The sequence below is a fragment of the Patella vulgata genome, chromosome 5, assembly GCF_932274485.2.
Source record: "Patella vulgata chromosome 5, xgPatVulg1.2, whole genome shotgun sequence".
NCBI classification, from domain to species: Eukaryota; Metazoa; Mollusca; class Gastropoda; family Patellidae; genus Patella; species Patella vulgata.
In genome coordinates, this window is record NC_065883.2 from 73,432,639 (window position 1) to 73,460,193 (window position 27,555).

General features: G+C 36.3%; 1 protein-coding gene across 4 annotated transcripts in view; it reads right to left on the reverse strand.

The window, feature by feature from the left end:
* The window catches only part of LOC126822345 (hypoxia-inducible factor 1-alpha), a 108,904-nt gene that overhangs the window by 11,289 nt on the left and 70,060 nt on the right, over window positions 1-27,555 (reverse strand). For all 4 annotated transcript variants that reach the window (XM_050551195.2, XM_050551196.2, XM_050551193.2 and 1 more), the window contains exons 3-8: window positions 23,357-23,496; window positions 22,091-22,282; window positions 20,947-21,152; window positions 11,640-11,746; window positions 10,825-10,972; window positions 380-549 (exon numbers count right to left, since the gene is read on the reverse strand). In XM_050551195.2, coding sequence (XP_050407152.1) covers window positions 380-549; window positions 10,825-10,972; window positions 11,640-11,746; window positions 20,947-21,152; window positions 22,091-22,282; window positions 23,357-23,496 — 963 coding nt within the window. The remainder of the gene's footprint in view (window positions 1-379; window positions 550-10,824; window positions 10,973-11,639; window positions 11,747-20,946; window positions 21,153-22,090; window positions 22,283-23,356; window positions 23,497-27,555) is intronic.

Genomic DNA, 27,555 nt, shown 5'->3' on the forward strand with positions numbered 1-27,555 from the left:
GATCCCTGCATTCGCCGAGAAAGTTCATCCAGATTTTCCGGCGTGGTTCCCCCTTGTCAGTGATGCAAGATGGAGGACCAGTCAAGAACAGCTGTCTAGTCGTTCTGATAGGACGAAAAACGAAGTCCCGTGTACACATTGGCGTGCACGTAAAAGATCCCTTAACAGTTGGAATTCGATATAAAATTAGGCCGTAGTGCCACTATCTGGGCAAGATTTCCCTCATAGCACACTGTATGGCGTGTACACGTCTTCAATAGCCCAGTTTAGAGCAGAACAGTAGGACGTTAAACCCCATTTCATTTCATTTACAAGCTTCTGCTATCAAGATCAATATTATTATCAAAATATTTTTATTCGATGAATAAACAGAGCTTACTATCAAGAGTCTTCTTCATATTAGGAGGGACAAAAAATGGCTGTTCCATATCTTTAGTCTTAGGAGCAAAAATCTTATCTGTGCTGAGCTCAAATCGAAAGGGTTCAAGGAGGTCATCTGCTGTAGGTAACTGAACTTCAGATAGAATGGCTTCTTTGTTCTCAACTTTACTGAAATATAGATAAAATCAACAAATTAGAGATAAAGCAACAACTGTAGACTTGGAGAAGATGTAAATTCATAACTGCCTTGCATGCACACCTTCCATGCATGCACATAATCGTATTTATGTTATAGGGCATTAAGTGGGTCTCGAGGAATTAATCACGTATAACAGGATAAGACGTCCTTAATTTCAACTACCATTTACAAATCAAATTACATATCTGCCAGTCAGTTTCTGTAAGATGGTGGTTTCAATTTAGTATTTATACTGTAAGACAATAATTGTGACTCTTGGAGAAAGTCAGCGGGGTTGGATGGCCAAATGGTTAGCACGTGCGCGTTGTATCATAACATCCGTCATTGAGTCAACTGGCGTGGTTTCAAATCCCTGGTTGTACGTGACAAGGAGTAGGGTCGCCTGTCCAACCTCATGGATTTTCTCCGGGTCCTCCGGTTTCTATCCACTTCAAAAGACACCTACGCGCAAGCAAATTATTGAAATAAAATTGAACCATATGTTGGCAGTGAGAGGAAACCAGAGGACCCAGAGAAAACCCAGCCAGTTGACTCAATGACAGACCGTATGATACAGCGCGCACAAGCTAACCATTCGGCTATCCAACCTCCCTTTTTTAAAAGAAGACATCCCTTCTAATAAAACACCTATTTTTAAAATTGCCATTTAAATCAACATTAAGTATGATAGGATTGGAGTGTGCTAACAACGGAATGACTGTTCACTGGTATATGTATACATCATATTCCAACATGAATGTCAATATGAAGAAAGAAACTGTTATCCTTATAATATATAAACATTTTCTATATACACAAGATTTACCGGACATATGAATCAATGTTTATCTGATTTACAGACTCAAAATTTTGTTTTTATTACATATTCAACACTTTTTGTGTGGGTGTTATATTGTTTATAAGATGGGTGGACAACATGTGGTATAAGTGGTATATTGGATAATTCTTATAACAATAAAGAACTTATGTCAAAAAGATCATTGTCACTTTGTCTGCAACTTTATGTGTAGGATAAAGCACGAGACTGAGATTATGCTGGGGAAAGAAAGAGAGAAAAAAATAACCTGAGAAAAAGACCCCCCCCTCCCTCCGACTTTCAGACCGCAAGTTATTCCAGGCATAGAATATATCCCAATGATCAACATAGAATATACCCCAAAGATTAAAGAGATTTACCGTTATAGGTTTATAAAACTGAATAAAGTTGTACTTAAAGCGATAATTTCATATTTTCTAAGAAAGTCAAAACATAATTATTTCTATGTCTTTTGCTCAATAGGTTGTCAACTCACTATTATACGATTATAGGTATTATTCTCCCTCTTAAAAATCCTTTGACCTCGGAAATAATAACACAATTACCTCCCTTGTTATTCTATTACCCCCATTGAATTAGCTATCTTCAAACGTTTGAATTTGAAGTTGAAAATGATATTTTTGCCAATTTCTCAACTGGCAATAGTGAATTATAGGATTAATAGGATTATTCTTTAACATGGTAGGACTGTTTATGGATACCATCTATTTTAAGGCTTTTTTTTAATAAATTTTAAAAATATAACGTAAAAATATGAAATTGTATCTTAAAGAGTTTTTCTGTAATAACCTGTAGTTATTCGTAGGGCATTAGTATATACAGGATGACCACACCACACACAAACAATACCCATACAGCAATGAAATGAGTGAGAGAGACATGGGGTCTAACGTCCACTTGACACATAGTAGGTCATTTCGGGACTGACATACGGTCCAATTTTATGTCAATAATTCGCTTGCGCGAACGGGTCTTTAGCAGTGGGAGGAAACCGGAGGACCCGGAGAAAACCCACGAAGTTAGACAGGCACCCTATTCCTTATCACGTACAACCAGGGAATCGAAACCACGCCAGTTGACTCAATGACGAAATGAAATGGGGCATTAACACCCTACTGTTCTGCTCCGACAGTGTGCTATGAGGGAAATTTTGAGTGGACAGCGGTGCTATGGTCTACTCTTATATCGAATTCCAACTGCCAAGGAATCTTTTACGTGCACGCTAATGTGTACACGTGACCTCAGTTTTTTGTTCCATCCGAATAACTAGACAACTGTCCTTGTCAGGTCCTCCATCCTGCATCACTGACAAGGGGAAACCACGCTGAAAAATCCAGATGAACTTTCTCGGCCAACAAAAGGATTGCCCCCGCGAGCTCCAGGTTAGCAAGCCAGTGTTTTATTCACTTAGCCACCATGGTTCTCCCATGGATCCGAGGACCAGCCTTAAGCGTCCACTGCACTGTAAGGTCCCAGGCCTGCAACAAACTTCACTCAAAATAAATGAAAAGAAGCTTATGCAATTTGAACGTAATGACCTGATATTCAAGTATAAACAGTGCAATACAATTTATTAAGACTGCATTATCAAGTCTTGTGTAGTTTTATCAATGAATGTAAACAGTATGAAGTGGTGTAGATTGCGATTCCATTGAATCATATGAAGAACGACCCTTTTCAAAACGTAATACATGTACAGAATGTAAAAAAATAATGCATTTTTGTTTCAGATATTAAAGGCAAACTAAATGATATACAGATTGTAACTAAAAACTTGTTCTTGTGAGGCAATTCGTCCTGTATCACTGTCCAGTGCATACCATGACAGAATATCCTGAGGACAAATCACGATCACCAACCTTTTCAATATAACTTAGGAAATGAAATGTGGTGTAACGTCCTACTGTTCTGCTCCGACTGGGCTAATGAAGAAGACAGATTAACTCTGGGGCACATATAATAATTTATGACCATTAAAGCCTCCATACACCAGAATAAAAATTAAATACAGAGTTTTCAAGATCATACACAGTCAACAGTCCTCTATTAAAAATATTCTTTTCAAAGAATTATTCCAATCAATCAATTCTAACTTATATTATTGCCATTTGAAGTTTACATTGGTTTTAACTGATTTCACACTGTCATCTCTATGTGTCTTAAGCCTAGATCACAACCGGTCATATGTATTTTGAGATGCATGGGTCAAAGGGTTTGGTAGCCTGTAGACCAGTCGCAAGAAACCAAGTAAAAATTTGGCATGTGCAGGAGCAAAAGTCTATACGGCCAGTCTGCAATCTCTCTACGGTGCCGAACATTGGCAAGTGGCGCTTAAAGGGACTATCCCGATATCAAGAGAGTCTCAAAAATAAAAGTCGGAGTATGTATGAAATTTAAGCGCCAAAATATAGAGGAATGGGGTATTTACCTTCTCTCAAAATTCCAGCTCAAATTATTGAGTCGTTTGGACGTGAATGTCAAAATTGCTTATCCGGACACGTAACCCTTTTAAGATTTCGGTTCAGTTTTTTCGTTGGGTGACCTGATTATCAGTTCCCGTTCCTTGAGAGGTCTATGTAGTGAATGACCCATGTGCTGTACTTGATAACGAAAGGTAAATTTCAACTACACGTTATTTTTATAAAATAAAAGTCTGGTTTTATCCAGACACCGCAAAATACAGCTTGGGACACCGGTCTCCATTTCCAGACGAAGACTGACGGGTTTAAATGGTTTGAAAACTTATCACAAATATCGAGTTAGTTGATCGGCCCTCAGCTAGAGGATTTTAAGGGATTTTAACACAAAATTAAGCAGTTTTATTCTCCAAAAAATATCGGGATTAGCCCTTTAAGTCTCACATACGAGTTTACTCAAATTTCTCCCGTAGACTGCCCGTAGTTACAGGTACGGTGGGTTGTGAACTAGGCTTTAGATATCTATAATTAATTGTCTTTTAGTATAAGCCAGTCAATTTATCATGAAGGTTTTTTATATATCTGCTTAAAGATACATTATGGGAGATAAGATAAAGAGATGGCAGTTCTCGCGATAATAGTTAAAAACTAGATAATGTAAAGGTAATTTCCTGAAAATTTCAGTCAAATTGATCCACTATGAGCCCAGAACGAAGCGGGTGAAATTTTCGCATAGTCTCGGTCATCATTACTAAAATCATTAATATAAACTGTATAGTCTCGATTATCCACTGTTTTGATTTAATTATCAATGGCAGTTAAGCGGCATATAGGAATCTAATCCAGCCAACATTGAAGGCTAGCCTTGACATCGAGAGTTTATTATGGTCTGGATAAGTTAATCAATGTCTAATTGATAATTTAGATAACATTTCAGGCCTAAAGAAAGACTTGTAATAAGCAGATTTTGCTCTTGCATAATGCATGTTTAATAGTACATATTTTTTATTCTTAAGACACATATATTACGTGCCCACTTATCATGAAGGTTTTTATATCTGCTTAATAGTACATATTTTTTTATTTTTAAGATACATATTTATTACGTGCTCATTTATCATGAAGTTTTTTTAATATCTGCTTAATAGTACATATTTTTTATTTTTAGATACACATATATATATTATGTGTTCATTTATCATGAAGGGTTTATTTTAAAGAAGCATATGTAAGATTTAGATAAAGAGCTGATCGCTCTTGCTATAATTATTCAAAAATAGATAATGAAAAATGAATATATTTAAAATTTTATTCAAATTACTTTATTATTCTGAGTGAAATTTTGAGTGTAGATTTGATTGTTTATTATCTTGCAATATACTGGACAAACAAGACTAACACTCTATTATCTATTTTATCATTAAATTTTTAAATCTTTGCGTTCTTATCCATAGAGTTGATTATGGAGAGAGAGAGAGAGAGAAATGGGGTTTAACGTCCACTCGACACAAACAAGGTCATTTCGGGACTAACAAATGGTTTAATTTTATTTCAATAATTCGCTTGCGCGTAGGGGTCTTTAGCAGTGGGAGGAAACCGGAGGACCCGGAGAAAACCCACGAGGTTGGACAGGCGACCCTACTCCTTGCCACGTACAACCGGGGATTCGAAATCACACCAGTCGACTCAATGACAGACTTTATGATACAGCGCGCGCACGCTAACCATTCAGCCATCCAACCCCCCTAGTTGATTATGGTCTTGCCATGTTCATAAATGTCTAAATAATAATTTATATAACAATTGAAGCCATAATAAAGATCTGCAATAGGCAGATTTAGCTCCTACATAACGTAACTTTAATAGTATATATTTTTGATTTTTAAGATACCCTTATATGTGAAGGATTTAGGCAAATCGTACTTCAGTCACTAATCCAACATAATACTCTCTCTCTCTCTCTCTCTCTCTCTCTCTCTCCATATATATACCACCAAATTTGAATCTAATTCTTGCTTTCATGAGTGATTCACGTGATCTAGATAAAACCCAGGTCAGTGTTTCTCAAGTGCAAGTTTATAGCTGAGTCTGATATGATTTTGCGGGTGCCAAGAGGAAAAGGCACTTAAGATTAATAAAAGTGACACTTTTGGGAAATTACAAAAATAAACATTTCATTTAGGTTATTGATTAAAAATAAGTATGTAAATTTTTAATAAATAAACAAACCGATAAATGAATTTCTTCTTCGAGCAGCATTTAGCAATTGACACACAAAAAAACACAAAAACATGGAACACAAATACTACCGGTATTTTATTGGAAGCACTGTTTCGAAAGGTTGCTTTAAAAATACATTATGGGAGATTCGATAACGAGTTGGCAGTTCTCACTATAATAGTTAAAAACTAGATAATGTAAAGGCAATTTGCTGAAAATTCCATTCAAATTGATCCACTATGAACCGATAACTAAGCGAATGAAATTTCTGCCTAGCCTCGGTCATCATTACTAAAGTCAGTACGATAAACAGCATAGTCTCGATTATCCATTTAATCGTTTAATCGAGAAGGAAAGTTATGCAGTAAATCGGCTCACAATCCACTTCAGATAGCAGGCTAGCAATGCCATCTAGAGTTGATTATGGTCTGGATAAGTTAATTAATGTCTAATTAATAATTTAGATAACATTTCAGGCCTAAAGAAAGACCTGCAATAGACAGATTTAGCTCTTGCATAATGTATGTTTAATTAAAATAGTAATTGTGTTCCATATTATGTATGGTCAATTATTGGTTTAAAGTCAACACGTTAAATCACAAGGGTTGTCATTGAGTGACGGTCAAGTGGTATGGTGTCGATGCCCCACCTGTACAGTTACCTGTCCCACCTCATGGGTTTACTCCAAGTCCTCCGATTTCCTACCACTGCTAAAGACCTCATCGCGCAAGCGAATTATTGAAATTAAATTGAACCATATGTTAGTCCCGAAATGACATAGTTTATGCCGAGTGCGTGTTAAATCCCATTCTCTCTCTCCTGACAAGAGCAGCTGTCTAGTCGTTCGGATGGTACGATAAGCAAAGATCCCCCATATACATTGGCATGCACATAAAAGATCCTTTGGCAGTTGGAATTCGATATAAGTATAGGCCGTAGTGCTGCTGTCCGGGCAAAATTTCCCTCATAGCACACTGTATGGCATACACCCGTCTTCATTAGCCCAGTTCGGAGCAGAACAGTAGGACATTAAACCCCATTTCATTTCAAGTCCTGAGTGTCAGTGCTTGGAGGGTAAATAAATTTTATCTTAACGGAAATTATTCTTCAGTTCGTACCAGTACCAGGTCATAAATATGAAAAGTTTAATATGGAAAAACCAAGATATATCTACAAAGATAAATGTCTATTTATAGTTTTAGGGGTCATAAAATAGCTAAGTTGATGATTCATTCAAATTAACAATTATTAACATTTGTAATAGTATATTATTTCCACTTGTTGATGATCATCAAGTTTGGTTTAATGGTGACCAACGAGACATTAAAGATACATTGTCCCGAAAGTATTTATCAGGAAGTTATTTCCAATAAAAGTATATCAAATTTGGTATGTATGGAAAGTATAGACACTTATAATCTTACTAGAAAAATACTGGATTACCCGAAAAACACCCATGGGGCAAGCACTGGGCAAAATTGTCAGGGTATTTTAGAGGTGTAAATTCTCTCTTCGGATATACATGTAAAAGACTTCGAATGATTCTTCAATTCTTTAATATACCGGAACATAAATATACATATATATCGTCATACAGTACTGACAGGCCAGTTACTGTACTTAGTGAGGGATCCTAACTAGTGATTGCCTTCAATGTACAAATTTTGTAATATTTAAAGAAAATTAGATAATAGGATAAAGGTAAATGTTGTAATTAAAACTGACATGTCGATAGATGAACAATACATAAAAGATTAAACAATATAATAAATCAACAAAAACAATAGATGGGATTAACGTCGTTACCCAATGACAGCTTGAAATGGCTGACAGATTAACGACGTACTAGCCAGTTGATCTTAAAGTGGTTAATTTAAGAAATATTAATTATCTTAGCGATTGGCAGATTATCACACCATTATAGTATCACTAACTGGCAACCCGACTGTTATCTGCTAGCTTATTGTGTGCCAGCTTAAGTGAGGGAGCGGTTGTTATTTCTTGATCAAATGGTTAGGCGGTGTTGGGAACATTGTGGGGTGTTATCTACTAGCTTATTGTGTGCCAGCTTAAGTGAGGGAGCGGTTGTTATTTCTTGATCAAATGGTTAGGCGGTGTTGGGAACATTGTGGGGTGTCAACGTACAAAAGACTCTGCAATTAAACAGCGGAAGAAGAAGTTGACAGAAAATAATTAAGAATTTACTCAGACCTCAATATGTATGGTAAATGGACTTTAAGTAATGAAAAATACGTTTTGAAAAATGGACCCTCAGTCAAAGAAGCAAGATGACCGACATGGCCTCTAACAACAGTTTATTTATAGCTTGAGGAATCTCCCCGCATATACAAAGTTTTGAGAGGGATTTGAAGCAAATTTTTGATAGATTAATTAGTTTGAATATGTTTTTGTTCCAAATATATCATCAAATCACCCAGATTCTACACAGTTTGTACACAGGGAAAGTATCTTAAGTAACATATTGATACTGCACCAGAGTGTTAGCCCGAGTTCAATATATTACGAAATGTCTAAGCACAAGACCATTAAACAACTTAAAATCCATCACTATCCCGCACATGCATTTCAATGAAATATGTCACACAAGTCCAATATTTCATCTAGTATAAATAATGTATGATTGGCAAGTTGCCCGTCCCCTGTAGCGTTATTTGAAATAATGGTACACAAACATCAAAGGATGACGTCATATCTGTATTTTAAATGAACAGAAGACTGATAAAATCGAAGTTGATAGATTTCCCTTTCCTTTTTAATCCATTAAGTGAAACCTGTGTAAGGCTGGAATCTTTCAACAGTAATAAACAAATACCATGAAAGCTAGGGTTCAAATGGGTACACATACTTTGTCATTTTGAGACTAAGAAATGGCGTGCTTTATTTTAATAATTGGCTGTCTTTTGCAGCAGAAGGTAATTAAAGGAGACCTTTGAAGTTAGGCAGATGTGTGACAAAGTGATCTATACCTGAAGTTGACATTTAAACTCTCTATAAACTTTTGTTAAGGCACGATCTTATTAAATATCTAATTTATTCATTATGTTTTTTACAAGCTACACATGATTCATGTATAATTCGACAGAACTTCAAAGAGAATGTATTAGTGGTCAGTGCATCATACCTTGACATGACAATGACTTCCAAAGAAATATGCAGTGTAATTACAGACATTATAATTTGATAATGAACCGTTCTCAGACCGCATAGAATTTACAGTACGAAAATTCAACCGTGCTGAGAACACCTCACTTCAAAATCGGCAGTATGCCGTCGTCAAGATTAATAAAAAAACATCCAGTTTGTGCTACGTGTAGTTTAAGAAACACTGTTTAGTTTTGACATTGGTCGTCTAGTTTATGAAACTAAATGATCATAAACCAGACGAGTCAGACAACCAATATCAAAACTAAACTAAATGGTCATAAACTAGATAACCAATGTCAAAACTAAACAGTGTTTCTTAAACTACATGGTAGCAGAAACTGGGCGTTTTCTTTGATGAATCTTGTTGCCATTTAATACTTTCTGGACGGCAATCTATTGGATACGTGTTACATAGTGTGAGAGACAGTGATAGGTAAAAGATTATAATTATCCTATGACCGCATGTGTAATAAACTCTCCACTGTTCTCTAATTGACCACACTATTGTTCATTTAATAAAGAACCAGATGCTGCCATATGTATAATGGTCAAGTTAGATAATCCACTGATCACTAATGACGTTTACTAGCGTTAGCTGTCACACATCAATTGTTCTGAAGCCTGCCATATGCTTATAGTGAGATAATCTATCAATGACAAATGATTTAATTATGTAGTCTTTACATAAGTCCTTTTGTTCCATATTATTAATTACCCGTGTTATCAAAGTGAATTTAGTATAAATTGGCTTTGGTTTTTCATGTAAATCAGACCAGCTTTGGCGGCTGACCAGGTACGACTTTATAGTATATCTAGTATGCTAGAATAAAATGTTGCATCCAGATCATGTTTTATTTCTATTAACTCAAACTATGTTATATACGTGTATTAGATTCTAGATGGTAAGCTCAGTTTCTTTCCATTTTTCATCAAATCTGAATGATACCCGGTCCCTAGTGAAAATTGGCAGTGTACTCAGTACGGCACGCTTTTGTTTGACCCATTTACACAACAAAACAATTAATGGTGCCGTATCTAGCCCCGTACCTGGCACGCTTCAAATTTGTAATGTAAACGGGGCTAATAACAGACCTTATAATCTAAAGAGCACATTAGATCACTCAGAATAAGTGAGTAAGACGCTGGCTCGCTAGCCTGGAGGTCGGGTGTTCGATCCCTGCATTGGCCGAGAAAGTTCATCCAGATTTTCCAGCGTGGTTTCCCCTTGTCAGTGATGCAGGACGGAGGGCCTGACAAGGACAGCTGTCTAGTTATTCGGATGAGACGAAAAACCGAGGTCCCATGCACAATTGGCGTGCACGTAAAAGATCCCTTGACAGTTGGAATTCGATATAAGAGTAGGCCGTAGTGCCACTGTCTGGGCAAAATTTCCCTCATAACACACTGTATGGCGTATGCCCGTCTTCATTAGCCCAGTTTTAATCCTTCAAATTACTATTTGTCAAGTTCTTCTGCTTAAAAGATTTGGGTTACCCGAATTTAGATTTATCGTTGATTCCATGATGTAGTACTTTAATGTTGATGAATATGAATAAATATTGAACTATACCTGAGAGAGAGAGAGAGAGAGAGAGAGAGAGAGAGAGAGAGATATGAATAAATACCTGAGAACATAGTGAACACAGACAACCCATTGAGGTTTCTGTGTACGATTATTGTAGATGATGGTTCCCTGGGTAACGACCCACACATAACCTCCTTTCTTGGCCAAAAATCTGTACTGGCCTGTCATCGTCTGACCTTTGGCAAATACTGAAATAGATATTGAAATTATTGTTAGGTTTACAAAACTCATTTTCAGGCAATTAGCATCTCATTAGCAGAGCACTAATAATAATATTTTTATTTCCGAAGGTTAATAAATCCAGATTTTCAGTCTTTAAGTTTTTTTTTGATCAGATAAATCCATAAATATCATAGTGGTGGTTTTATATAGAGGTTTAACGTCAACTCAACACAAACTATTTCATTTCGGGACTAACATATGGTTCAATCTTATTTTAATTATTAGCTTGCACAGATGGTCTTTAGCAGTGGGAGGAAATGAAACCGGAGAACACCCACAAGGTTAGGCAGGCAAACCCTACTCCTTGATACAGACTAGGTCATTTCGGGACTAACATATGCTTCAATTTTATTTCAATAATTCGCTTGCGCGTAGGGATCTTTAGCAGTGGGAGGAAACTCAAGGACCTGGAGAAAACCCACGAGATTGGACAGGCGACCCTACTCCTTGTCACGTACAACCAGGGATTGGAAACCATGCCAGTTGACCCAATGATAGTATTTTGTGAAACAGTGCACTCGCGATAACTATTCAGGGTTCCAACCCTAGCCCCCCAAAGACCTTATGATCTAAAGCACACATGTTAAACCAATCGTCCACCCAACCCTCCCATAAATAAAATAATAATCTTACAATCTTTAAAAGCTTTCTCAACAACATGGCTGTCCAGGGCATGATGATAATTATACATAGACTGACCAACCAGCTCGTTGCTTTCATATCCAACCAGATCTTGTACCCTGTTAATGAACAAAATAAATAATTAATTCTTTGCTTGATAAATACGACAGAGCACCTGTCGAAACGTAACTTGTATTCCATATAATTATGTCATCTGTTATATCAATCGGATTAAAACACAGATCCTATTTCGTTTCATTTTTTATAGTTCGAAATTTCGTTTTATTTGTCTTTTCTACACTAGGATCTGGAAGAGTTGTTATATAGCACGCATTTTGGTTGATGTGAGGGAATAGCCAAAGAAACAATCTGTTACAGAGAGTTTTTGGCATGAGGTGCACAGAACTGTGGGTAGCCTACTAGAAACATCAACGCTGATTGCTCAATCAAATATCTGACATTATAGGGTCAAAAGACGCTCGTATGACTGACCTCTGACGTGATCTCCCACTAAAACCGGTCAGATCTTCATGTATTAGAGGCCATCGAAAGTATAAAAAACGAAACGAAATATTTATCTGTATTTTAAACAGATTGAAAATCCTTAGGACCTTTTCAGGCCAACACCAGGCCCTGAGTTCACAAAGCATTCTCAGATTTAAGTTAAGAATTTACTCAACTTTCAATCACTGTTTATGAGAAATATCATTGTTCCAGAAACACAAAACTTTGCACATCGTTTCTTATTGATGTATTTGATACATTAAAACAACAAAAGTTTTATAAAGGGCTATATTTTAGTTAAAGTAAGGCGAACAATTTTGAGTAAATTCTTAAGTCTGAAAATGCTTTGTGAACTCGTGGCCAGATCTCCAGATTAGCGAGGCATCAAAAACACACTAGACATCGCTGATGACGTAGATAGTCTGTTTCTATTATATTTCTCACTTGGGCATTATGGGAGATTAGATAAAAAGCCGTCAGTTCTCACTATAATAGTTAAAAACTAGATAATGTAAAGGCAATTTGCTGAAAATTTCAGTCAAATTGATCCACTCTAAACAGAGAATTTAGCGATTGAATTTTAGGCCTAGCCTCGATCATCATTACTAAAGTCGGTATGATTAAAAACATAGTCTCAATTATCCATTTTTTGATTTAATCATCAATGAGCATTGAGCAGCAGATCGGATTCAGATCCAGTAAATATCACAGGCTAGCGATGCAATGGAGAGTTGATTATGGTCTGGATATGTTAATTAATGTCTAGTTAATAGTTTATATAAAATTTCAGGCCTAAAGAAAGACCTACAACAGACAGATTTAGCTCCTGCATAACATACGTTTAATTGACACAATTTATTTTTATATCATTAAAAATCCTGAGTTTGTCTGAATTACATAGCATATTAATTCAAATGTCAAATCTTGCTAGAATGAAAACTATCACATTTCTGACCCAAAAAACTGAGACCTTCTAACATAAATACAGATTACTACACTAAGAACTTGTCCACCCTTTTTCTTCCTTCTTGTGCATAATGAACTCTTCACTTATAAAACAAATTTGAGTTTTTCAGATTATTTCATTAATATATATAAGGGGGTTTTGTAATGACACCAATCACGCCTGAAGACATGCAGGAATAACATGCATCCAGCATTTAAATCTTCAATTTAATTGGCTGTAAACTAACCATGCGACCTCCCCATCAGATAAAAATGTTTATTTATATTTGGAGTTGTGACCTACCTCCCTCCCAAGTGTATAAATATGTACATATAAGAGAGAGAGAGAGAGAGAGAGAGAGATGGGTTTAACCTCCACTCGACACAAACTAGGTCATTTTGGGACTAACATATGGTTTAATTTTATTTCAACAATTCGCTGGCACGTAGCGGTCTTTAGTAGTGGAAGGAAAACAGAGGACCCAGAGAAAACCCATGAGGTTGGACAGGCGACCCTACTCCTTGTCACGTACAATCGTGGATTCGGAACCACACCAGTTGACTCAATGACATGCTTTAAGATAAAGCGCGCACATGCTAACCATTCGGCAATCCAACCCTCCACATATACGAAGTGGTATGCTGTTTTTCCACATTTATTTAATCTCAACATTGACTTTATGGATATAAATGTGTCTTCATATATTTTATTATAAGATATCTGAGATATCTTTTGGCCGTATAATAAAGTGAAAGATTGTGTGCGGAAAGTTTGTTTAAGGAGAGTTTCATTTTAATGTTTATTTTTTTTTACTTTCCATTTTTGATAGTGATAAACACAAACAAAAACCAAGCTGATTCCTGATTACTTACATATGATTTAAAACAGAGAGAGAGAGAGATAGAGAGAGAGTTTAACAGGCACTCAACACAAACTAGGTCATTTCGGGGACCAGGGCCGTAACTAGCTCAGAGCAACGTGGGGGGGCGAGAAGTATTCTCAGAGGTGTTCTCCCGTCAAAAGGCAAAACCTAGTAACTCACTTTCTTCTTATTTTGAGAAAACAAAGGAAAACGTAATGAATGAATATTAAACCCCAGCTCATCCTTTGATTTGACTATTGAGTTACTAGGTTTTGCTGTGGTATACTAGGCAAATGAAGGAAGTTGCTATGTTGTGTCATGGGTGTAACTGCTTACAAAATCAAAAGATTGGAATATCTAGTACAACAACAGGAGACACATACCCAAGTAACTACAAATTTGGTCCTAACTCAATTTTGATAATAAAGTGAGTTACTAGGTTTTGCCCTTTGACGGGAGTGCTGTAAAATTGACAGACAATGTATATCTATTGTTTTATTGGTTACGGGCCTGTTCGGGACTAACATATCATTCAATTCTATCTCATTAATTCACTTGAGCATAGGGGTCTTTAGCAGTGGGAGGAAACTGGAGGACCCGGAGAAAACCCATGAGGTTGGACAGACGACTCTACTCCTTGTCAGGTACAACCGGGGAATCAAAACCATGCAAGATGACTCAATGACAGACTTTATGTTACAACACTCACACGCTAACTATCCAGCCATCCAATCCCCACGACTGGGCTAATAAAGGCAGGCATACACCATGCAGTGTGCTACGTGGGAACTTTTGCCAAGATAGCAATGCAATAGCCTGCTATCATTTCGATATCCAACTGTCAATGGTGTACATACACAGGAGTCCCATCCTTACAAGACAATTTCATACAGATCAGATTATAATTTTGTCGTTTGAGAGTTCACAAGGTAATACAAACTGAAACAATTCTGGAAGCTATTTACAGAAAATTTTGAAATTTGACAGGCTTTTTCATTTTACTAATTTAAATAATGAATATAAATTTCACAAAGATCGGCAGTTAACTTTAGAGGTTAGAGCGTTTACATGGTTCAACAAAGTGAAACAAAGGCCATAACTCTAGACGTAATAAACGAAAATTATTGAAATTTAATAGGCTTCTTCATCTCACCAATATAAACAACATATATCAATTTTAAAACAATCAGATGATAAGAGAGAGAGAGAGAGAGAGAGAGAGAGAGAGAGAAATGGGGTTTAACGTCCACTCGACACAAACTAGGTCATTTCGGGACTAATATTTGGTTTAATTTCATTTCAATAATTCGCTTGCGCGTAGGGGTCTTTAGCAGTGGGAGGAAACCGGAGGACCCGGAGAAAACCCACGAGGTTGGACAGGCGACCCTACTCCTTGCCACGTACAACCGGGGATTCGAAACCACGCCAGTCGACTCAATGACAGACTTTATGATACAGCGCGCACGCTATAACCATTCAGCCATCCACCCCCCTCAGGTGTTAGAGCATTCACAAGAAATTGTGGATGTCAGACGGACGGACGGGGATGACGGCAATATTCGTCCACATTTCCATGTGGGCGTATAAAAATACAAAACAAAATATAGATCTGTACTATAATCAGATTGTCCCTTGTGCACCTCAAGGATAGTTTCAATTTTAATCATCCAGATCAATGGAAACCAGGGTCCTGTTTTACGAAAGTCTAACTAAAGATAAAATCAAAATTTGAGTAGAAACTTCAATTTTGATTGGCTAAGCACCACAATCAGTCTAATATTATCCAATCAAATTACTAAAATTTGGATTTTATCGTAGTTAAAATTTCCTGAAATAGGCCCCTGTGCATCAAATGAAACTGGACCCTACTAAAAAGTCGACAAGTGATTCATGTGCTCAGATTGACTCTCTTCAAATCTCCATCTAAACATGTAACTTACATAAACAATCCACAACTCTTCGTTTTATAAAATAAATAGCAATCCTGTTACTTGAGTCGACTTCCTCAACAAAAGATACATTCTTTAAAACTCATCTCAAATATCTATGTGGAACTTAAATCTAAACACACCTAAAACCTCGTAGCAAATTCTTGTCGATAATTGCGGCGCCATAAATATCAAGTTCTAGAAAGTCATCAAAAATAAAAAATAAAAAAAACGGTGGCATTTTTCTGGAAATGCCCAAATTGTTAGAAATGATACAAATACAGCTGGTATACACAGATAGAATGTAGAATGTTTAATGTGAGGCCCCAGCTATCAAACTATTTCAATTATGTGAACATAATCTGCATTAAATATAGTAATTCGAGTCTGTGTCTCAACCTTTTGGTCGTAAGGAAATGCAGCTGTTTTGATTTAAATGAGAACACCCTTAAGACTAGGTTATCACACATGCAAGTTATATTAGAGATTGGTCCATTACTTTCATTTTTATTTTTCAAATCCAGAACTCAAAATTAAAACTATATGGTAAAATTCGATACTGTATTTACAAAGACAATGAATTGACAATTTCACAACATTCGGAGAGAGAGAGAGAGGGGGGGGGGGGGAGCGAGAGAGATGCAGTTTAACATTCACTCAACACAAAATAGATCATTTAGGGACTACCATATGGTTCAATTTTTATTTCAATAATTTGCTTGCTCGTAGGGTCTTTAGCAGTTGGAGGAAACCGGAGCACATAGCCAATCATGACGTGCACTAGAATGATACAATATTTGGGAAATATTCCCCCTTTTGTCTGGGTTTGTCTGGGTTTGTTTTCATTTTAATTGAAGCCTGCATCATTACAGGCCCCAGACTGTACATTGCTGTGTCCGTTTATGACTGACCCATGGATCCATTCACTTGATTTGACATTGTTGCTTATTGCTGACACTGTCTGTATATGGTTGTTTACTATTGTTTATTGTTGTTTATTGCTGATGCTGTCTGTATATCTTGTTGTTTACTGTTGTTTATTGCTGACACTGTCTGTATATCTTGTTGTTTACTGTTGTTTATTGTTGTTTACTGTTGTTTACTGTTGTTTATTGCTGACACTGTCTGTATATCTTGTTGTTTACTGGTGTTTATTGTTGTTTACTGCTGTTTATTTTTGTTTACTGTAGTTTACTGTTTTTTATTGTTGTTTACTGTTGTTTATTGTTATTTATTTCTTACACTGTATATATTGTTGTTTACTGTTGTTTATTGTTGTTTGTTTCTTACACTGTATATATTGTTGTTTACTGTTGTTTGTTTCTTACACTGTCTGTATATATTGTTGTTTACTCTTGTTTATTGTTGTTTACTCTTGTTTGTTTCTTACACTGTCTGTATATATTGTTGTTTACTCTTGTTTATCGTTGTTTATTTCTTACACTGTATATATAGTGTGTCTTGTTCACTGTTTTGTTTAAGTGTTGTGTTATCCTCGTGCAATTACTAATAAAATACACAAGCCCTTGATTTTGGAGCAGACGATTATTAACGTCACGATCCATTTGTTTTACATTGAAAGGAAACAACAAAGTATATCGTGCTATTCATCACATGTAAACAGACCTGTGTTATCATTCAATATCTGCGGGACAGGTCATTGATTCCACTTTTGTAACTTTTATTGTTATTTTGCTTTTATTTAGACGAATCACGCAACCAAGTGACATAAGACTAGCGATTGTTGTAGCACGGTTATAATTGCTGTCGTCATGTTACATGTATCAATTTACACATAATCAATATTTATTGTTACATTAAAGGCACATATTGTTAAATGTTTCTTGTGCGTCAACTTGACAACATGCCATGAAGAAAACAAACAATCTTTTATTAAAGATACAATATGGGAGATTAGATAAAGCGCTGCTATTTCTAACTATAATAGTTAAAAACTAGATAATGTAAAGGGAATTTGCTGAAAATTTCAATCAAATTGATCCACTCTGAACCGAGAATTTATCGATTGAATTTTGGGCCTATCCTCAATCATCATTACTAAAGTTGGTACGATAAAAAACATAGTCTGGATTATCCATTTTTTTTATTTAATCATCAATGAACGTTGAGCAGCAGATCGGATTCAAATCCAGTAAATATTGCAGGCTCGTGATGACACCGATAGTTGATTATGGTCTTCTTTTGTTAATTAATGTCTTATTAAAGATTTAGATAACAATTCAGGCCTAAAAAAATACCTGTAATTGGCAGATTTAGCTCTTGCATAATGTATGATTTAACGTCAAAATGGATAATCAAGACTATGTTTTTTATCGTACCGACTTTAGTAATGATGATCAGGGCTACGTCTAAAATTCAATCGCTAATATCTCGGATCAGAGTGGAGCAATTTTCAGCATATTCTCTTTACGTTATCTATGTTTTAACTATTATAGTGAGAACTGTCAACTCTTTATCTAATCTCCCATAATGTATCTTTAACTATTATAGTGAGAACTTTCAGCTCTTTATCTAATCTCCCATAATGTATCTTTAACTATTATAGTGAGAACTGTCAGCTCTTTATCTAATCTCCCATAATGTATCTTTAACTATTATAGTGAGAACTGTCAGCTCTTTATCTAATCTCCCATAATGTATCTTTAACTATTATAGTGAGAACTGTCAACTCTTTATCTAATCTCCCATAATGTATCTTTAACTATTATAGTGAGAACTGTCAACTCTTTATCTAATCTCCCATAATGTATCTTTAACTATTATAGTGAGAACTGTCAGCTCTTTATCTAATCTCCCATAATGTATCTTTAACTATTATAGTGAGAACTGTCAGCTCTTTATCTAATCTCCCATAATGTATCTTTAACTATTATAGTGAGAACTGTCAGCTCTTTATCTAATCTCCCATAATGTATCTTTAACTATTATAGTGAGAACTGTCAGCTCTTTATCTAATCTCCCATAATGTATCTTTAACTATTATAGTGAGAACTGTCAGCTCTTTATCTTATCTACCATAATGACCCTTTAAGATGATCGTAAAAAAAACTATAGACGCGTGTTAAAAAACTAAATTGTAAAATAATTCATCCTGATCCTCTTAAAACTTCTGTCAGACGCGGAGATTATTTAACATTCTATGGAAAATAATTACTGTATGTGTAATCAGAGCTACGTTTCTACGATGGTTCAATAGCTTTCCAAGTACAAGAAAACGACAAGACAATCATTGTAGAAACGAAGCTGCAAATTTTTTTTTTATCGATTAATGTGTTGTGATTTTTGTAATTTTATATTAGTTGTACTTATGTAAAGAGTGGGTTGGATGGCTGAATGGTTAGCAAGTGCATGCTGTATCATAAAGTTTGTCACTGCTAAAGACCCGTACGCGCAAGCGAATTATGGAAAAAAAATTGAACCATGTTAGTCCCGAAATGACCTAGTTTGTGTTGAGTGGACATTAAACCCCATTTCTCTCTCTCTCTCTCTCACTTATGTAAAGCGCAGCTTGCCAAGTGGAATTGTTGGCGCTATATAAATCAATTATTATTATTACTATTAAATACAATAATTATTTTCCATATTAATCTCTTTTTTTAATTTAATGTGTGCAATTACTAAATGTCGTTTAAACAGTAAACAGTATATTATTTAACGTCCTATATCGATTGATTTTCAGTTTCCTCCAAAAATAACTGCAGGGAAATTAATATTGACAATGAAGATGTACAAAGCATGTCAATACAGCAGCTATCACTTTCAAAATCTACCATAACAAATCAATTTTCTCTTTTCTATCGCCATGGTAATGATTTCCTTAATTTCAAATCACTTTTCAGAACTCAGGCACCGCTGAAACAACCTTCGGACCCTTTAGCCATATTTATTCAACAGTTATTATGAGTTATGTAACTCGTTGGTTAGCAGACACCAGTGGGAGCGTCACAGAACAAATAAAGATGCAACAATGACCAATTAGTAAGATAATAGATTATTTACGGAAGAATTAACGAGAAATACTAGACAGTGGCCACATATTTCTGGCGATAAAGCATACCAAGAGGTTCGCAATAATTGGCAATAAGTCAACAAGTTATGGAATATGTCAAAAGCAACAAGAAAAAAGATGGTAATTACGGAATTCGGGTATCAAAGTGGACAAGTTACAGGAGTATACTACATAACGATATATCTTGGGTAGGAATAGTTCAGAATTAATGGGATGGCAACAAGCTATACGTCAACAACAAAAAAAAGGCATTTATATCTCAAAAAAAAATTCTTTTTTTTTTTTCTATACATTAGGTTTTAAATTACTACTACCCAATACAACACACATCCCTTTGTAATGTATAATAGACATTACTTTACTAGACATTGTAATTAATGTATAATACACTTTACTACACCTTGTAATGTGTAATACACATTACTTTACTAGACATTGTAATTAATGTATGATACACTTTACTAGATATTGTAATTAATGTATAATACACATTACTTTACTAGACATTGTAATTAATGTATAAGTGTGTGATTGTATTGCATATTTTCCACCATGGTTCCATCTTGTCTGGTGCAGGACGGAGGGCCTGTATAGTCATTCAGATGGACATCAGATTTTTGTCCCATCCAAACAACTAGGCAATACTTAATTTGTCTGACCAACAGACATTACCCCTGAAAAGTGGCAACTGGTCGTTGTTTTCTCCGTCTGAACTTGATTGTAGCCGTCCCCTGAAAAAGGACCCTGACAGTTCCCAGGATCAGATAGACCATATAAAATTGGTACCTCGTTTCTTCTCACCTGCGCTCATAGGAATCGAGACCTGAAAATTGCCTACACAGCTTCTTAACACAAAATATAGAGATATTCAGAGTGTATGAAGGCCTTGCAAAAGTTTTTGTTGAAAAGTACAGTTTGTGTTGTGTTTACCGCACACCCTATTAGGTTTACCCAGAGCATGAGGAAAAGAAACAAGGTATCCATTTTACAAGGCCTAAGGAGGTAAATACATTCTATGAATTCAAGACAGATAACTCAAACAGCCTTACCTGTCATCGCAGTATGTAAAATGCATATCCATGTCATGTTTGGTGAGAAATGTGTTACCATCGAGAGGAACTTCAATATTGGCCGGATGAGGGATTGTTTCTCCGATAGCTGTAAGATACGGATAAACTTTAGCTGAATCGGTTCGACCGTTTTTCACCTCTCTATGGCTATCCTGGGTCACCAAACGGCCAGTACACTTCAATACCTTCAAAACAAAAGACAGAGTAATTAATTACAAAAAATATCGTTTCTAAAATAAGATTTTTCCACTCTTCCCTGGGGATCTTAGAAAAAATATCTTTTTATAGGAAAAAACTCTAGTACTGTAATGATTTCGGGACTAACATATGGTTTAATTTTCTTTCAATAATTCACTTGCGCGTAGGGTTCTTTAGCAGTGGGAGGAAACCGGAGGACCCGGAGAAAACCCACGAGGTTGGACAGGCGACCCTACTCCTTGTCATGTATAACCGGGGATTCAAAACCACGCCAGTTGACTCAATGACAGGTCTTATGATACAGCGCGCACGTTTTCACCATTCGGCCATCCACCTCCCCCCCCCCCCAATTTTAGATGTGTGGCCAATTCTCTGCACAGGAACTCTTCCGTACAATCAGAACAATCAGACGCTTTTCAATGCCAGGCACTCCGTCCCTCCACGACTAACAAGTACAAACAAGACTGTAACTTTCTTCCCCAACACTGGATAGTGAATAACCCAATGCCAAGGTGGCTTAGTGAGTAAGATGTTGGCTCAATAAGCTGGACGTCCAGTGTACTTTAAATGGGATGAAAACACAAAGTTGTTTGGATGGGACAAAAAATATGAGGTTTTGTGAAGGTTGGAGTGCACATAAAAGACCCCTTGGCAGTTAAGAGATCGATATATGAGTAGGCCGTAGTGTCGCTGTCTGGGCAAAATTTCCATCATGGCACACTATGGCGTATGCCCGTCTTCATTAGTCCAGGTCGGAGCAGATACATTTAATACCATAGTTACCTTATTAATGGCTGATTTCAGGTTATCGTTTCGACCTTCATTAGTAAGAATACACTTCATACTAATCAACACCTCCCCCAATTCCCTCAACGTCCCCCACGTCCACCCCCAGACACATTAACACCCTTAACACAACAATTACCTTATAACTGGCTGATTTCAGATTAACGTTTCGACCCTTGCTTGTAAGAGTACACTTCATCCTGATAAAGAAGATTCTCTCGTCCGAAAATTGATCTTTCGAGTTGTTGGGTTTGACGGACATTATATCCTTAATCTCATCGTGATCACAGGGGTGGGCAAACTCGTATATACTCTGACCTGTTAGTTCAATCTGAAATTAACCAAGAAATACTGAAAGAAATGATAGCATGTGTAAATATGAGTAAATTTGTTTTAATACACAGGTTGCAATTCTATGGAATACAATTTTAGAGAGAAAGAGAGAGGGGGAGAGAGAACGAGAGAGAGAGATGGAGTATAACCTCCACTGACACAAACTAGTACATCCAGAGAGAGAGAGAGAGAGAGAGATGGGGTTTAACCTCCACTCGACACAAACTAGGTCATTTCGGGACTAACACATGGTTCAAATTTATTTCAATAATTCGCTTGAGCGTAGGGGTCTTTAACAGTGAGAGGAAACCGGAGGACCCGGAGAAAACCCACGAGGTTGGACTGGCGGCGACCCTACTCCTTTTCAGGTACAAGAGAGAGAGAGAGAGAGAGAGAGGGAGAGAGAGAGAGAGAAAGAGAGAGGGGGAGAGAGAGAGAGAGAAAGCGGGGGGGGGGGGGGGGGGGTTGAACTCCAATCAAACAAACTAGGTCACTTCAGGACTAACATATGGTTCAATTTTATTTCAATAAGTCGCTTTAGCAGTGAGAGGAAATCGGGGAACCCAGAGAAAACCCATGAGGTTGGACACGCGACCCCACTTCTTGTCACATACAACTGGGAAATCAAAACCATGCCAATCAACTGAATGACAGACCATTCGGCCATCCAATCTCCCTTTAATTTTTAGAGAAGCCGCCTTGTCAAAACGTCACTCAGTAATAAAAAGTATTACAAATAATTTCCACTTCAATTACTAAATGCCATTGAAACAATTCAATTTATTTTGACAAATTTTATTTTGAATCCATTCAATATTTTTAGCAACTCAACTGTACTGTCATTTCGTCATTTCTACAATGTTGCCAGGTTTTAAGCCATCAATCAAAAAGATAAAAAAAAAAGGTGAAGCTCCTCCAATATCCATCCATAACATCTATTGTACATGCACTGTAACCAGGCCCCGAATTCACAAAACATTCTCAGACTTAATAACAGACCCTATGATCTAAAGCGACATGTGAATCTTCAGAAAGATAAACTAAATTTGTTCCATGAATGTGTATATCTTACCTGCTGTATGCCCAGATATTTGGCCACAGTATCCGACACATAAACAATGTCTCCATCTTTAGATAAGATGAAGAGGAACCCTTCCAGAGCCTTTGAACACAGAGCATCCATTTTCTTTTCTTGCTCTGAATCCACTTCATCTAAAATAGAGAAATAGATTATAGTTGTAGAGGTAGAGGGAGAAATGGGGTTTAACGTCCACTCGACACAAACTAGGTCATTTCGAAAGTAACATATGGTTTAATTTTGTTTCAATAATTCGCTTGCGCATAGGGTCTTTAGCAGTGGGAGGAAACCAGAGTACCCGGAGAAAACACACAAGGTTGGACAGGCGACCCTATTCTTTGCCACATACAACCAGGGATTCAAACCACGCCAATTGACTCAAGGGCACACCTAAAGAACAGGGATAGAGGACAGCCATAAAGAATGGCAAAAGACATAAGGCGTAAGTGCGACTTCATTAGCCCAGTCGGTACAGAAAAAAGTAGGACGTTAAACTCCATTTCATTTCATTTCTATAAGCTTGTATTATCGATAAGTGTTCTATTTCTATCAATAATGTACTAATTATTTTATCGCTGTTTTGAAGTCTTCATTATCAGATAATTATTCATGTAATTCAGGATATTATATACTATGTTAAATTATCATCAATCTCAAGTGTTAATGGTTTAGAAGTTGGTCACACAAGAAGACGACTTGTGAAATACTTTACTATTTTCCCCCAAATTAGTCCCGAAATCACCTACTTGAGCCTCACTATTTCTAGAACTGTTATACACATTTTTTGTTAACCTTCAAATATAATTGCACAATTTGCATTTTTAAAAAATATCAAATTTCTCGCTAATACGTACTCAGATTGATTATTTAACATCGAATCAAAATATTCTGGCTATTTTGATTCGATGAAAACAAAAACGGCTGTGGCTTGTTTACATAGGGAGTAGCATTGATCAGTGGAATTTCAGTTTGGAACTGAACAGAGCTTAACCATTTTTCGGACTGATATTCCTGTGTCCTGTATTCATATTTCAACTGTGTCATATATTGTAGTTTACAAGAGATTCCTATATCGCTCAAATTCTTACACAAATTTTACTTTAAATGTCATTTTTGTATTGGAATCGTTAACTATATTAGAATTAAAGGGACAATAACACTCTTGCTGGCTTGACAGCTCCAGAAAATAAAAAATAGCCTTATTCTAAGTACTAGATGTGTTAAGTGTCCTACCTGTTGTGTAAATTATCCATTAAATCCTATTTTACTTGTCCAGGTAGAGGGTTCAAAAATATTTTTAAATCCAAGCCACATTTGAAAAGCTTTACGTCAGGCTTTTCAAATCATTTAGTTGAATTTTTCCCATTTTTTAAATTAGGTGTGTTAAGATCAAATCTGTATCATCAATTAATTGTAAAATAGTACAATTTGTTGACCAGAATAAAGATTGGGACATATTATTCAGTTACAACAAGAGTGGTATTGAGCCTTTAAAACATAAAGCTCGTTTGAAACATAAATCTCCACTAAAGTTTGAACAAAAGTTCACGTGAGTTGATTGTAAAATATAGATTTTCAATCGGAATTAAAAGCAGGCCCATCAATTCAATATCACGAAAAATAAAGATGTCGATGGATGGGCTTGTTTACATAGGGAGTGCATAGATCAAAATGTCAAATTTTGCTTTGGAATCGTTAATTAAATTAGAATTAAAACATAAAGCTCGCTTTGAAACATAAATGTCTTTCTTTAGTCTCCACTAAAGTTTGAACAATAGTTAAGGTGGGTTGACTGGAAGATATAATATAGCTCTTGCACCCATTTGATCAACAAAAGTGGGAGGTGAAAAACGGAAATGTAAGTGAGAGAGAAAGAGAAATGGGGTTTAACATCCGTCGACACAAACTAGGTCATTTCGGGACTAACATTTTGGTTAATTTTATTTACATAATTCGCTTGCGCGTAGGGGTCTTTAGCAGTGGGAGGAAACCGGAGGACGCGGATAAAACCCACGAGGTTGGACAGGCGACCCTACTCCTTGCCACGAACAACCGGGGATTCGAAACCATGCCAGTCGACTCAATGACAGACTTTATGATACAGCGCGCACGCTAACCATTCAGCCATCCACCCCCCACAAAACACAAGAAATTTGGAATTAAACAATATTTCACAACCAATCCATGCTTTCTAATAATATGTGAAAGAGGACTGTTGCCTTTCTGTTGCGTATCTATTTGTGTGTTTAGGTGTGATTATTTTTGGGGGAGAAGGGGGATATGGGGAATATGTAGAACAATGTCATGGAGGGGAATTTATCTAAAATTTCTAATTTCTTAAACATACATTATGCAAGAGCTAAATCTGCTTATTGCAGGTCTTTCTTTAAATGGGGTTTAACGTCCACTCCACATAAACTAGGTCATTTAGGGACTAACATATGTTTCAGTTTTATTTCAATAATTCGCTTGCGCGTAGGGGTCTTTAGCAGTGGGAGGAAACCGGAGGACCCGGAGAAAACCCACGAGGTTGGATAGGCGACCCTACTCCTTGTCATGTACAACCACGGAATCGGAACCCCGCCAGTTGACTCAATGACAGACCTTACGATACAGCAAGCAAGTGCTAACCATTCGGCCATGCACCCCCCCCCCCCCCCCCGCTCAGAATAAAGTAGTGTGAATGAAATTTTCAATATTTTTATTTTACATTATCTATTTTTGAGCTATTATGGCAAGAATGGTCAGCTCTTTATCTAAATCTTACATAATGTATCTTTAAGTGTTTTGTAAGGTTTGGTGAAAACTTGATTAATATAAACAGGGTGCCTCAGTCTATCTTATAGTATACCAAACCCCTGCCCAGATAACTCCTTCCCCTCTCAAACCTTATTGGTTTTATTAAAATCAAACTGTCAAAACACTGAATGGTTGCATCACCCCATAACAGTGCACCTGCATGTCTTCAAGTAAAAACACACTGACATTTTTATTTGTCTACCTTTTGTGTGAAGAACATTTGATGCAATCCCACAATTTGGCCTTCAAATATTCAGGCACGGTCACACACGTGTGTCTCCACGTAATCTAAATGTAGTCAACATACATTCCCACGATATCAATGTACCCATACATAACTAGCGTGAGCGAGATAAAGAGAGGTATGACGTAAAGCGAGAGTTGGGAACATGCTAAATGGTGGGTATACCTCACGTCGAATCGTATAGAAGGTTATATGATGTAATCACTAGGAATAAATAATACCCACTGATAGGTATTAATAGACCATGGTTATCAACTGGTGTGTACGTATAAATATAACACACTTTGACTTTAAATAGAAAACAACTTTACACCCATAATAAATACTTCTATTCTAAGTATCAAAATAAAGGAGAAGTGGTCTGGTATATTCTATATACCACAGTTTGACTGGTGTATACGTACAAATATACCACACTTTGACTGGGGCATACGTACAAATATACCTCACTTTGACTTTAAAATACTTCTATTTTAAGTATCAAAATAAAGGAGAAGTGGTCTGGTATATTCTATATACCACAGTTTGACTGGTGTATACGTACAAATATACCACACTTTGACTTTAAAATACTTCTATTTTAAGTATCAAAAGTGGTCTGGTCTATATGATGTATGAATCATAACATTAGTACAATAGACCTATGACTACTCCACGCGAGTAGCTGCTAGAATAGTCTAACGGCATACATTACATCATATCTCTCTAGCTGAATACGAGCTTATCAGCAAATTAGGATTTGATAAGTTAACCGCCTCTGATAACCAGGTCAGGTGTTCTAAATATAAAAAATAATAATGTTGTACAGGTGTGACATGGTTACAAATTTAACAACATTAAGATTAAAGGCAGAAACAGTAATATTAAGGGTTAACTGAAACTAGATTACATTTAAAACAAGGATACGATAAACACCATAGTCGTAGTTAAATCTCTATCCAACATGATACAAGATTACATTTAAAGATACTTTCCCACAAAAGTAATCATCGGGGGGTTCTTTCCAATAAAAGTATGGCAATTTTGGTATATATGGAAAGTAGAAACATCCAATCTTACTAGAAAAATACTGGATTCCCTGAAAAACCCACATGGAATGCATACAGGACAAAAATGTAGGGGTTTCCCTAACTGGCAACCCGACGATTAG